At 40.0% G+C, this 14,438-nt stretch overlaps 1 protein-coding gene across 1 annotated transcript in view; it reads right to left on the reverse strand.

Moving 5' to 3' along the window:
• SPINK5 (serine peptidase inhibitor, Kazal type 5) overlaps window positions 1–14,438 on the reverse strand; it is an 87,089-nt gene that overhangs the window by 45,707 nt on the left and 26,944 nt on the right. Inside the window, exons 5-9 of the mRNA XM_008056241.2 lie at window positions 9,283–9,410; window positions 7,066–7,129; window positions 5,882–6,009; window positions 3,791–3,857; window positions 516–643 (exon numbers count right to left, since the gene is read on the reverse strand). Of these exons, the coding sequence (XP_008054432.1) occupies window positions 516–643; window positions 3,791–3,857; window positions 5,882–6,009; window positions 7,066–7,129; window positions 9,283–9,410 (515 nt within the window). The remainder of the gene's footprint in view (window positions 1–515; window positions 644–3,790; window positions 3,858–5,881; window positions 6,010–7,065; window positions 7,130–9,282; window positions 9,411–14,438) is intronic.

A 14,438-nucleotide genomic window follows, 5' to 3' on the forward strand; every position in this document is an offset into this window, starting at 1 on the left:
CCGGAGCCCAGCAGGTCGAGGATGCGGTGGCCGGGAGCGGCCACTGCACTGCAGTCTGGGTGACAGAGTGAGACTCCAATTCAAAAAAAAAAAAAGTAAAAATGATCAGAGTAATCCAATTAACATGCAAGCATGAATTTTCTGAGGGTGTCCCATCAACTCTGCAACCATGAGATAATGCCTGAAGAAAACAATCAGCCCTGACACCTGTTTTGCCCCATTCTGTGCTACAATTACTCCAAAAAGGGACTCACAACACTGGACAGGGAGAATGGATAAGCTAAAAGGTGTTTTAAGCCTGTCTCCTAATTGGAAAATGGAATCCATTTGTACTCAGATAAATACACATCATTAGAGCCTACTTACTAGGTGAAGTATGATTTGTGGAGAGAATTGAAACTGCCCAAATAGTCCTCAACAACAAAACTCCCTCTCAACATTGTTCTTACTCATCATTCCAATCAGCTTCTACTTCCATGTTTTGAGTCACTCTGAGAAATGGCTCCTATACTCACAAAATCTCCGCACACAGGGCACATTTGTTGCCATGCATCCGGCCATCAGGGCCTCGAACTGGGTCATTCTCTCGTGTGCAGTAAAGTCTTCCATTCCTCGCTTGATTTTCATATTCCTTGCAAAAATCCTTTATAAAGACCAGTAATTATATTTACCATTTTCCTACTCTTTAATCCAGAAACTTTATGATAGATAAAATTTTATAATCATAAAATGTCAGGTCTAAAAGAACTGGTAAATGCATACAACATATTAATGAGAATTAATAAGAAACAGTAACTATATTGTCCAACAACGTGGCATTTGCATCTGCTCTGCAGCACATTTATTAAAAGGCAAAAGAGCGTACGAAAGAATAAGGCTGAGAAAGTAATTCCTGAAACGGAAACTAGATAGTTATTTTTAAATTCCAAATCCATGGTGAGGAAGGCAGGGAAGAGATTTTTCATGAGGTTCTGACACAAACACAACAAAATGTAGCAGCCAAGACAAAAAAAAAAAAAAAAAAGAAAAAAATATACATGAGATGAGATGTTTAAAAGTTACTTAATATAGATCAAGTCAAGAGCAATCCAACTTAATTTACAGGGGAAAAGGAACAAGACGGTATCCAACAGTATCATGCTTACTTTAGTTGGTTTTCTCTGTGGATAATTTTTGTGTATTCTACCTCCTTTATTCATGATCATTTCTGACATTGTAGGTAGAAACCTCAGAGAGAGTGAATCTAATTTTCTTTTATTCTCATCTTACAGGAGTAGACCATCAAGACTGATATTGAATTAGAAAACTTAAAAAGAGTGTGACTTCCCCCTAAAAAAAAAAATTCAAGAAAGATTTGTTCTCAGATTTCCTGATGATTTGATTCAATACTTCCAGGTTTTTCTTTTTTGGAAGTTCTACTATTCAAGGTGAGGACAAAGCTTAAAAAATATACTCCAAGTTACTCTAGGCTTGGGTATCTCTATGTCATTAAACATATTTTGTGATGGCATATATTACTGTAATTATGACTTACAAAAAATTCTGCTCTACAACCTTCTTTTCAACTGTGTGACGTTCATTATCCCGTTTCAGCCCAGAAAACAGCTTGAAGAGTATGGTTGGGACTCAGGAGACCTGGGCGACTGGATCGTGCCTTTCACTGGGATACCAGAGCCAAGTCCCATTCCCTTTGGAACCTCAATCTTACCACTTCCACAATGACGTTTTTGGAACAGATGCTCTGTGAGACCTTGCCTAGATCTAGTATTCCCTGATTTTTTTTTTAATTCAAATTTCATTGGAATGCTTTAAAAGAGAATCCTAATTGCCGTCTAATGAGACATTTGGTTTTGGAAGAATAATGGGTATGCTTCAAACTTCCTGGTTGTAACAATCTAGAAACAGAGACACAGAAGACTGTCACTTTATAATCATAGCGTGGTAATACAATTAATGCTCAATGATTCCCATAAGAGAAACAATGATAATTTCAGTTTATAAGTTGTGATTCATCTGACGAGATTCTGAAGAAACACTGCTGTGAGCAATGCACTGACAGGTTAATTATGGGAACATATTGAGCCATCATTAGACAGCATCCTATTCAACACCATCATGCCCAATGACCCCACCAGAACAATAGCCCAGCCTCAGAGAGGAAGGGGGAAGTGTAGCAAGACCTGATGAAAAACAAAAGAAAATAACTCTCTGTGTTTATGGAGTAATTAAATGCTAAATACCACATGATGACCCAAAGTTTTAGACTGAAATTTAGCAACTACCACAAAAGAATTTGCTTTTTGAGCATTGAGCAAACTATAGATAGTTCTGAGTATTCCGTTTTTCTACATGTAAATTCTGAACACCCTAATTAGGGTGGGAGCTTTGCTTCACTAAACAGCATTATGAATTGAAGGGGCAGCTCTTCCCCACCAAAAGCTGGGCCTGTATCTTCCTATGGGAAAACATATGCCCTACAATCTGCAAACATCATATACTTGCATTAGCACAAAAGAAGAAAGGTAAAATTGAGGTCATTTATCCAGCCTCCTTATTTGGCTGACAAGAAAATAAAGGCCCAGAGTGCAGATGAATTTGCTAAGTCTCACACACCCTGAACATGACAGAACTAAGGCTAAAACTCAGGTGTTCTGACTTTTCAACAAAAGGTTAGCCATTTAGCAAAATCACTGTTATTCCTCTCATTGAAAGTAGGTGGTCGCGCCTTTGGGAGGCTGAGGTGAGTGGATTGCCTGAGCCCGCGGGTTCGAGACCCGCCTGGGCAGAGAGACCTCATCTCTACAATAAATCAAAAAAATCAGTCGGGCATGGTAGCGCATGCCTGTAATTCCGGCTACTCGGAAGGCTGAGGCAGAAGGATCACCGGAGCCCAGCAGGTCGAGGCTGCAGTGGCCGGGAGCGGCCACTGCACTCCAGTCTGGGCAACCGAGTGAGACTCCAACTCAAAAATAAATAAATAAATAAATAAAGTAGGTGGTTTCAGGTTTAGACCACGGAGATGGGCAACTCCTTTGGATCACTGTAGGAGCGTCTCTGTCCTCTCAATAAATCCTGCTTACTCACACACAAAAAAGACAGTAGGTGCTTTAAGAAATCCAGGCTACATTACCTACAATGCTCACTCAATTAGCAAAAGAAATAAAGATACTAGTCTGAAAAATTAAATTATTTGTAAAAAATTTTAAGGGTACTTAAAAAAATACAATCTTAATATTTGTCTGAGATTTTCACCTACAAAGTCACAAGATCTTTACAAATACAAGTCACACTGAATGTAGTAATCATAATGGAAAACTGAATAACTCCAACTTGTGTCAATGAAATTATACATAAAATGCACCAGAGGATATACTTCTTAAAAGACTCTGGGATTATTTTAAAGTTTTTTCTGTTTAATTAATATTATGTTGCAATTTTTAAAAATTTTATTCAAAATAAAATAGGCTTATTACAAACCAGAGAGATGGGTGGTGGAAATTAAGCAGAATTTGGTTTGCATAAACTCTGTCTTATATCTTCTTCTGAGGGAGCAGGGAGAATGAGGAAGCCAGGGTGGAAATGGTACACCTTGAGCCTTAAGTGGAAAACATTGCTTGAAATCTGAATCTAATAATTCTAGAAATAGTCAATTTGGAGAATTTTTATATTAAGAAAAAAATCCATGTGATAATAAGGGGTAATGACTTTACTGAATTACTTTAAAGGCTCAGGCATAAGTTTATTAATATTTATGGCCACAAGAACCAAATTGTGTTAGTAAGTCATTTACCTTTTCAGTGTTTCGTCGAATTCTGGTTTGATCTCCTTGCTTGGCATTTTCTTCAACTTCTTTTAAACTGTTCAGAAGGTAAACAGTTGGTCAGTTTAAAGCTCATATGTCCAGTGTCTAATCCTGTGCTAAATACTTTCATATCCTCAGCCATAACTTGTTGAAACAGATTCACTAACAAGAGACAAGCATTTCCCTGTCTTTAATGCCGGAGCCAGCAAAATTGCCAAAGATAAGGAAGGGTGTGAAACTGACTCACTAGCAGTCAATTAGAAGCTTTGTTCTGTAAAACTGGATGGGTGTGACACTTTGATTGACAAACAGAAGATTGTCAGGAAAATTCCCTTTAGCAGGCAGAACCAAGAGCTTTAAAACAAGGTTGTGACAAGGGTGAAACCAAACCAAGCATTTGAGGTATTGCCATCCACGCCCTTAAGTAAAACTTTGTATACCTTGTGAAGTATTTGTTTGCCTTCATGTAAAACCATGGTTGTTAATGAAAGCTACATTTGAATTGAGTTTCTAAACCCTTTCACATCTATTATCAGATTATAGTTCCATCCTGGAGATAGGAGTGTCCGTCTCAGTACTACAGAGGAAGAAACCAGGAGTTAGGTCAAATTCTCCTTTCTAGCTAGCGCATGAAGAGACAAAACCACGAAATCAGAGCAGGTTTGAACACTGAAAGCACATGTCTCCTAGATAAGAGGAAATCAAGCTGATTTCCTGTCTGGAAACCAGTTATAATCGCTGTTTTGGGAACCTGATGGGACATGTCCTTGAATTCTACAAATGCTAACTGTAATTTTTTTTTTTTTTTTTGAGTTGGAGTCTCACTCTGTCACCCAGACGGGAGTGCAGTGGCTGCTCCCGGCCACCACAGCCTCGACCTGCTGGGCTCTGGCGATCCTTCTGCCTCAGCCTTCCCAGTAGCTGGAATTACAGGCATGTGCTACCACGCCCAGCTAATTTTTGATTTATTGTAGAGATGAGATCTCGTCAAGTTGCCCAGGCGGTTCTCAAACCCACGGGCTCAGGCAATTCACTCACCTTGGCCTCCCAAAGTGCTGGGATTACAGGCTGAGCCACCGAGCCGGGCCGCTAACTGTAATTTTTAAAGGCAGGTGTGAAGTTAAATTTCTTAATCTGTTAAATCTTTGTCCTGAGTTTAAAGATTCAGTGATATAAACACAGCACTTTAAGGCTTGCTGACACACAGAATAGAGTCTATTCCTTGATTAACAGTCAGGATATGAAAGATTAATTGGAACCCAATCACATTTGAGTGTCCATGGCCAGAGCACTTCCAGGCACTCAGAGAAAGATTAATCCAATAGTTTGTCCCCTTCAAAACATTCCACCTTTCACACTAATAATGAATTCAGATGCCTGACATTATTACTATTATTACATTAATTAGATTCTCATTATTGTGTAAGGGTCTCCACACATGTCCAAATGAAGCAATGCATGTCGAATGACTGGCCTAAATTACTCTAGATAAAAGTGCTTTCTGAATTTTATTATGCCTTGTAAAACAACTATGCATTTTCATTGTAATTGAAGAGAAATAAGCATCTTGAATTTAGTAACACCTTATCCTCTCCTTGTAGGAAACTTCAGTAGATGATATAAAGAAAAAGAAAAACGCCTTTGGGAGGCTGAGGTGAGTGGATTGTCTGAGCCCGCGGGTTCAAGACCCGCCTGGACAACTTGGCGAGACCTCATCTCTACAATAAATCAAAAAATTAGCTGGATGTGGTAGCACGCACCCGTAGTTCCAGCTACTTGGAAAGCTGAGGTGGAAGGATTGCCGGGAGTCCAGCAGGTTGAGGCTGTGGTGGCTGGGAGCGGCCACTGCACTCCAGTCTGGGTGACAGAGTGAGACTCCAACTCAAAAAAAAAAAAAAAGGAAAAGAAGTCATTCTGGGAGAAAGGGCTATTTGCATGATAAAGACAAAGGATGGCATGCTTCCCTCCCAGGAGGGCCTCATCCTCCCAGGTGACTTCCAACCATCCTGGTCCAGGAGGGCCTCAACCCCTTGGGTGACTCTCAGCTCTCCTCATCCAGGCGGCTGGGAGGATACGTACAACAACTCCGCACACATTGCACACTTGTTGCCATGCGTCTTCCCATCAGGACCAAGAACAGGGTCGTTTTCCCTTGTACATCCAAGTCTCCCATCCTTTACATAGGGCCGGAAAGCACTGCATACATCCTGAAGAACAAGGAAGGGAATTTGACATTCACATCCTGATTGTAACACAACTGTTTTCAGAAATTGTATAGAACTCAGAGCCTTGTCTTGACAGGTCACCTAGGGCAGTGCCCGCCAAGTAGAAGCTCAGTAATATTAGATAATTCAAGGTAAGCATAGAGTGCATGAGTTATTCATTTATTCAGTAGACATTGTTAACTTAATATGTGCTAGACCGTAGGAAGAGCCCAGTTTTTGCCCTCCGCTTGCTCAGTCTCCTGGGTGATAACATTTAAGATAGTACGTGCTGAGTAACTTGGTAGAGGTGACCTCAGCTGCTCTAGGAACATTAGAAAGGGCAGCACACTTTGAGAATTAGAAAAGTAATCTAGCCAGAAAAAAGTCAGATGTGATGTGAATGAGACACTTTCTTCTTTCCCTTCCTCTCCTTCCCTACCATCAGAGGATCACAGAATTTCAGCATAGAAAAAATTATTTGGTCTGAATCTCATGTTAAGTAATTTGCCCAAGACCTCCTGACAACAAGTGATAATGCTAAGGTCTCAACTCACTTTTTTTTTTTTTTTTTTTTTGAGTTGCAGTCTCACTCTGTTGTCCAGACTGGAGTGCAGTGGCCGCTCCCGGCCACCGCAGCCTCGACCTGCTGGGCTCCGCCGAATCTTCCGCCTCAGCCTTCCGAGTATCCAGAAATACAGGCGTGCACTACCACGCCTGGCTTTTTTTGACTTATTGTAGAGATGAGGTCTCGCTGCCCAGGCGGATCTCGAACCCGTGGGCACAGGCAATCCACTCACCTCAGCCTCCCAAAGGCGCGGGATTAAAGGCTGCGCCACCGAGCCCGGCTTTTTTTTTTTTTTTTTTTAATAGAAAGCAGCAATAGAGCTGAAAGGCCTAATCACCAAAGTAATCTACTACAATTTCAGGGACTATCACTTGATTTTTCTTATTAATAGGCAGCATTCAGTATTCCATTTCTAGTAAAGCAAGAATTCTCCGTCCCAAGCCTCCCACTCATGAGGAAAGAGGAGATGTCTGCTTCTCTGGAAGCAGCCTCACCTGGTCCAGATGATTGCTCTCACAAGCTCCTTCACTTTTCACACCAATCTGGGACCTGGATTTCCTGGAATCCAAAGTTGGTAGACATAGCAGTTTAATATCACAGAACGTCCCCCATTCAGACCTGACTTCTCTCTACAGTGTTGTGAGCCTCCTTTTCTCTAGAAAACAGGTGTCACATAGTACTCTTCTCCTTATTTACTTTTTCTAACAAGAGCCTATATTTATAGCTTGAAGTAAAAAAAAATGGTGTCACATAGGAGGAGTGATAAGATTCAGACTTGTTACTATTATTTCCAAAAATATTTTTGCCCCTGATTAGGATTGGGGATTCACATCAGAAAATGGGAAGAGTAGAGCTTGTAACTAGACATTAGAGACCCCCAAGGAACTTGTTGTTGCTTTTGTTGTTTTAAATATATACATAATTCAAGTTTGTGTTACCTAGCATCCCACTATATTACTCTTTATTTGGGTTATGTTGCTAGTATTTTACTTTTCATAGAAAGTATATATAAAAGCCTGATAATTAACTCTGTGCAGTCTTAGAGAGCTTTAAAGTATGTCTGAAAGCACAGAACCATAAGTATAAGAGATACTTCATACTTTCAATAAGGATAAGGCAGCTTACAATGATAGAATCAGTGTAGCAATAAAAATACAATAGAAACAACGTAAAGAAAAAAATGTTTAAGAGTGACAAGAAAATAGTTATTTCAAAGAATATCAGTTGAGAGAAACTACACAAATTAAATTTCAATATTATTGTGGAGTCCCCTAATAGCCAGAGCTGCTGGAAAAGAAATATGAGCAACAGTAGAATTCTTACTGTGTAGTAAAAAGAAAGACACTAGGATTCAAGGGAGAGGAGCTTTCACCCAGGCCAGAGATTTAAGGATCCCTATATAGGACCTAGTAAGAATGAAACATACAGTGTACTCAGAGTTGTTACAACATATGTATCTAATAAAAACATTTATGTTCTTTGTATGTCTATTTTTGCTTTCTGTTTCTGTGTGTTAATCTTTGGTGAGACTTAAAGATATAATTTTAAACCGGGCTCGGTGGCTCAGCCTGTAATCCCGCACTTTGGGAGGCTGAGGTGAGTGGATTGCCTGAGCCCGCAGGTTTGAGACCCGCCTGGGCAGGCGAGACCTCATCTCTACAAAAAATCAAAAAATTTAGTCGGGTGTGGTAGCGCACGCCTGTAGTTCCTGCTGCTTGGAAGGCTGAGATGGAAGGATCGCCGGAGCCCAGCAGGTCGAGGCTGCGGTGGCCAGGAGCGGCCACTGCACTCCAGTCTGGGTGACAGAGTGAGACTCCAACTCACAAAATAAATAAATAAATAAATAAAGATATAATTTTAAAGTGAATTTCTGAAAATGCAGTCATGCGAAAGATCAGAGTGATTTAATGCAGTTTTATTTTGATGAGATACTTATTACAGGGAGAGATAAAGCTGACAGAATGAATATTTATTATATGCCTTACTAGCCTTCTCAAACATTGGTTATTATATTTGCAAAAACTGAAGAGCGGACAATTCAAGATTGAGGTCATGAGCCAGAACCTGCAAAGCAAGTATGTCGCCTTGTTGGTGAAGACAATTGATAACCAAACCTAGCTCTGAGGGTGGAGAAAAGACAAAGTAAAGACAAGATGTAGGACAGTGAGAAGCTTTAGCCATTTGGCAAAGCTTGAAGATATGGGAGGAAGTTCAATATTCAGAGTTCCGATTACCTTTCTCAATAGGATAAATTATTGAGCACTTAATAAATATCATTTGATGATAAAATCATTCTCTGTGAAAGAGATATACTAAGATAAACAAAAAATAGATGATAGAAGACAGACGTGTGCATGTGTATATAGATGTATGTATATGATATATGTACATATATACATATATATCTGTGTGTCTACATATGTGTGTGTGTGTGTGTGTGTGTGTGTGTGTGTATAATTTTTCCATTCTCTCTACTTTATAGAGACAGTGATGACTATTTGGCATATTGCACATAAAAATGCTTTGTGAAATATAAATTGTTACTAACACTGCACACATTTTTTGTCATAGAAGTAGTAAAGAAATGGTATTAATAGTTTATGAATGGCTAACTCCCACAAACATGGACTACCTTAAAGACTCCATACTGTGTGTCTGTAATTGTGCACTGCATGTGCTGCAGGGAGAAGCTTGCTTCAGAGGATACTCACGCGTTCTCGGCACATAGGGCACATCTGCTGCTGTATGTTTTCCCATCTGTGCCGCAAACAGCTGTGTTATCAGGGGTACAGATAAAATCTCCATCTCTTTCTTCTTTCCTGAAACCTTCACAGTTCAGCTGCAAAGGACATGATCAAGGCACATCAAAAGATGGGATAAAATATTCCTTAGATACATAAATAGATTAACATTTAAGCCCACAGTAACATAACATGCTGGAGAAGAAAAGCACATCATGGAGACCATTGTGAGCCAATAAAATCATGGGCAATAAAACAGACATACAAATGGATTTCAAAAGAAAGGTTTTTAGTATGATCTCAGGGCACTTGCTTTCTTTCTGTCTAAGGTAGGCCATGCAGCCTCTCTGAACCTTAGCATCCTGTTTGTCAGACAAATCTTGCCTGCCTTCTCCACAAAGTAATTGTGAGGCCCAGTAGATGACAGATCTGAAACCTCTCTGCAAACTATAAACTATAATAAAGTTTATAGAATTATAGGTTAGGACAGTAACTAAAAGCCAGACTGCTGGGTTCATAATTCTAACTCTGCCACTTAAGCTATGTAATTTGGACGAGCTATTTAACTAACCGTTATGCTTTAGTGTCTTCATTTGCAAATGTGTATAATTTCATCAGTTTCTCAGTACTATAAAGAAATTTGAATGTGTTAATTCATGTATACCACCTGCAACAGTGCCTACCTCCTCATAACTTTTTTTTTTTTTTTTTTTGAGTTGGAGTCTCACTCTGTCGCTCAAACTGGAGTGCAGTGGCTGCTCCCGGCCACCGCAGCCTCGACCTGCTGGGCTCCGGCGATCCTTCCGCCTCAGCCTTCCAAGTAGCCAGAACTACAGGCGTGCGCTACCACGCCCGGCTGATTTTTTTATTTATTATAGAGATGAGGTCTTGCTGCCCAGGCGGGTCTCGAACCCACGGGCTCAGGCAATCCACTCACCTCAGCCTCCCAAAGGTGCGGGATTACAGGCTGAGACACCGAGCCCCGCTCTCCTCATAACTTATTGTTCTTGTTGTTGCTGTTGTTATTTTAAATGTTTTCTTTACTGACAATCAAGCCAAGAAAACTAAACAATTTTTAGGAATGACAAGAGAAACCCCCAAATCTCTACTCTAATAATTACGATCTATACTTAAGAACAAACCTGTAGACTGAGAACAACAAATACGTCAGGTAATAAAGAAGACTCGTGTTCAAATCTCAGATCCACCACCCACTCACTTTACCTCTTTGAACCTTACTTTCCTCATCTGAAAAATGGAAATTCACACCCTCCTCACTTCCCAGATTTGTGCTAAGAATCTAATGAATACTTATGAAACACAGTTTGGCAACTCATTATTGTGACATAAGCTAGCTAAAAAAGATAAAAAGTTAACGTGACTTTAACTTTTATCTAAAACCAAAGAATAAAACTGGAGAATTTTTCTTTAGGACATCATATTCAAAAATTAAAATTTTGATGTCACCATTGTCATAATAAAAATATTTCAATGATATGTATGGAACACAGAATATAGACCTATGATGAACCAGGATGTCACAAAATATAAAGAATGAAAGTAGGATGCAGCCAGGCACGGTGGCTCACATCTGTAATCCCAGCATTTCGGTAGGCAGAAGTGAAAGGATTGCCTGAGCCCAGGAGTTTGAGATCAGCCTGGGCAACTTGGTGAGACCTTGTTTCTACAATAAATAAAAAAATTAGCTGGGTACTGTGGCCCATGCCTGAGGTTTCAGCTACTTGGAAGGCCGAGGTGAAAGGATTGCCTGAACCCAGCAAGTTGAGACTATGGTGACCGTGAGCGTGCCATTGCACTCCAGTGTGGGTGACAGAGTGAGACTCACACTCAAAAAAAAAAAAAGTAGGATGCAGAAGATCAGGTTGAGAAATTCCCTTAGAAGGGTATGAAAACGGAAAAAAGTTAAAATAAAAAAGTAGAACATACTCCACTATTCATATGTTTAGGAAGAAGTTAAACATAAAAATAGAGTGAAAATAAGATAATCAATCTATGCTATTTAGTTCATTCATTTGTTCATTTATCCCCAAAAATGTATTACACTTTAGGCTTTAGGCATTCTCCTAGAGTGTGAGGCTGCCGTGGTAAGAAAGTAATGGAACGCACATTCAGAGCTTACATTCTGGTAGAAAGAGACACTATATTCTTGACAGTTGTAGACTATATTAAGTGCTTTGAAAAATAAACAGAAAAATATACAGTGCCTAGACTAGTGACTGTTTTTATATAGTAACAAGAAAGTTCTTTCTGCAAAGGTGACATCTGAAGTGAGTTGAGATTAATAAGGAGGAACCAACCACCAGAGACCTGAGAGAAGAGCTTCTAGATGTAGAGAACTGCAATGACAAAGGATGGGTGTTGAAAATAGACTGCCCTGTTTAAAATGAGCAAGAAGAAAGGAAGTCTGACTGGAACATACAGAGAAAGCAGGATGGCTACTGGCTTTCTCTCAAATCATTTCCGGAGAAACAACAGGCTCATGGGGAATGAAGGAGCAAAGCAATGAAACTGGCACAGTCTCTGCTATCCCTCTTCACCAGAAGATCAACAGCCCCTTTCTAACTAGGTCACAGGTGTAGGCAGGGGAATGATAGAGCCGGACAAAGGCCAGGTAGGAGGGGACAAGAACAGGTGCCAGGATTTACAACCTCACCTCCTTTCCTTCAGACCCCAGAGGGTGAATAACAACGTACAGAAAATACCTCTTCAAGCCGGGCTCCGTGGCTCAGCCTGTAATCCCGCGCCTTTGGGAGGCTGAGGTGAGTGGATTGCCTGAAGCCCGCGGGTTCAAGACCCGCCTGGGCAGGCGAGACCTCATCTCTACAATAAAATCAAAAAATTAGCCAGGTGTGGTAGCGTGTGCCTGTAATTCCGGCTACTCGGAAGGCTGAGGCAGAAGGATCGCCGGAGTCCAGCAGGTAGAGGCCGGGAGCAGCCACTGCACTCCAGTCTGGATGACAGAGTGAGAATCCAAATCAAAAAAAAAAAAAAAGAGAGAAAATACCTCTTCCTAATGCTGGCACAGTTTGAGAACTCACAGATGTACTCCTGACTTGGTGGAGGGGAAGTGAACTGGAGCGGGCCACTGCAGTCCCAGACCCTCCAGTTCTGGGCCTTGCCTCTGATTCTTTCCTTACACTCTCCAGAAGAACTACAGACTGAAGCTTGGTCTCAAATAAGACCTAACTGACTGTAGCAGAAAAAATAACTACTGTCACTGTGGAATTTTACATTAAAAATATCTGTATGGGCAAGCTTTTGGGACCTCTTCCATTGCCAGGAGTTTTCCTGTCTTCTTAATAAAACTTTTTAAAAAAAATCTGTATATCTGAAGAATAAAACAACATAAAATTTATACATTATACTAAACAATGTGTACTAACTGAAACAGAATTGTTGGAATGGGTAGAAAAACAACTTATCAAAAGTATAACTATAGAGAGATAAGAAAAGGTATCTACTAAAAAAAATATTTTAAAGGAGGAACAAAATGAAAGTTTTGAATATGGAAAATATTCAAATTGTAATACATACAACTATAAGGGAGCTACAGCCTCCACTCACCCCTCCCCACCTCTTCCCAGCGAATCAACACAGGAACTGCCCCTCAGACCTGTTTTAACATTGCAAAGCAGGAAGGCCCTGCTCTAACTCCCCCTCAGGCTGTCTTAACGTTGAGAAACAGGAAGGTTCTGCTCTAACCTCAGAGATGGGAAAGGAAGGCCCCTCCAACTTTCCACAGAGTCCCTAACCCCTAGCCCCCCGCCCCCAGCTCAATTGCTTCCGAAAATTTCCCACTCCCGGCCCCTTACCCTACTCACATATAAAAGACTCTCCTTGTTTCAAGTTGGGGCTGATGTCACTTTTGGTGTCAGCCCAGGCGCTTTACTTTAATATAAACTCCTTTGCCTGAATATAGTGTGTGCTCCTTTTTGGCAAACCTTACAATAACGATATAAATAATAAAATAAGATCGGTACAAGCAGATAATGAACTTGTGATCCAGACGATCAGATTAAGGAAGGCAAAGTAAATGAAAAACTATTTAAAATGGAAAAGAAAAGCTAAATAGCAAGAAAAATAGAACAGGAAATCCTCAAGAGAAGGACATAAATATATGAAGCGGCACCCAAAAAACTCCAAATTCATTTATAAAAAAATTTGTATTAGGGGAACAGCGGGGTGGGGAGCAAAAAAAAAAATTTTTGTATTTATTCTTACATGTTTAAACTTCAGTCACCTTTAAAGTTCTCCCTGTTTGATGCAATACACCTATGGAGACACTTTTCCCACTGCTCAAAACAGTTTTTGAACTCTTCAATTTTGATGCCTTTTAGTGGTTCTGCCATTTTTGTTCCACCTCTTCCACATTGGCAGAATGTTTCCCTTTGAGAATTTTTCTTCATCCAGGACCAAAAAAGAAGAAGAAGAAAAAAAGCCACTCGGGGTGAGATAGGGTGGATAGGGAGTGTGGGGCACAAGAGTCATAAGTTGGCAGGTGTGTTGTTATGGCGGAAGAACCAGTTACCTGTTTGCTACAACTTTGGATGCTTCTTCCGCGAACTGTGATGCAACCTTCTCAAAACTTCCAGATAAAAACTTTGGTTGGTCGTTTAATCCAGAGGAAAAAATTCTGAGTGTACTACAAGGGGCCCACCCTCCAAAAGATATTTCTGGTTTTTTGGGAGTCCCCTTTCATAAAAAGAAATATCTGAAGAAATAGGAAAAATTCCTAGAATTAATGCAAAAAATAAAAGAGTGAGGGAAAGAAAAAAATAGCCTTAATAACTCAAAGCTTAAGTCTAGTTAATAACAAAATTGTGGAGGTTTAAATTGTTTACAGAAAACGAATTGAGAGAAGACTAAGATACCTTGGGGAAGAAGGCACTGATATTGACAATAGTATAAATAATTGGAAGTATTTATATTTGGCTAAGGGCAGTCATAACAAGAACAAATTAGGTATTAAATCACCATGAAAGAAAAGTTGAAAAGAAGAAACAACTTTAAAAACAATTTAGTGGTTAACTTTTTTTTTTTTTTTTTTGAGTTGGAGTCTCACTCTGTTGCCCAGACTGGAGTGCAGTGGCCGCTCCCGGCCAGAA

Source organism: Carlito syrichta, unplaced genomic scaffold, assembly GCF_000164805.1.
Source record: "Carlito syrichta isolate Samal-C Ts95f unplaced genomic scaffold, Tarsius_syrichta-2.0.1 Scaffold302298, whole genome shotgun sequence".
NCBI lineage: Eukaryota > Metazoa > Chordata > Mammalia > Primates > Tarsiidae > Carlito > Carlito syrichta.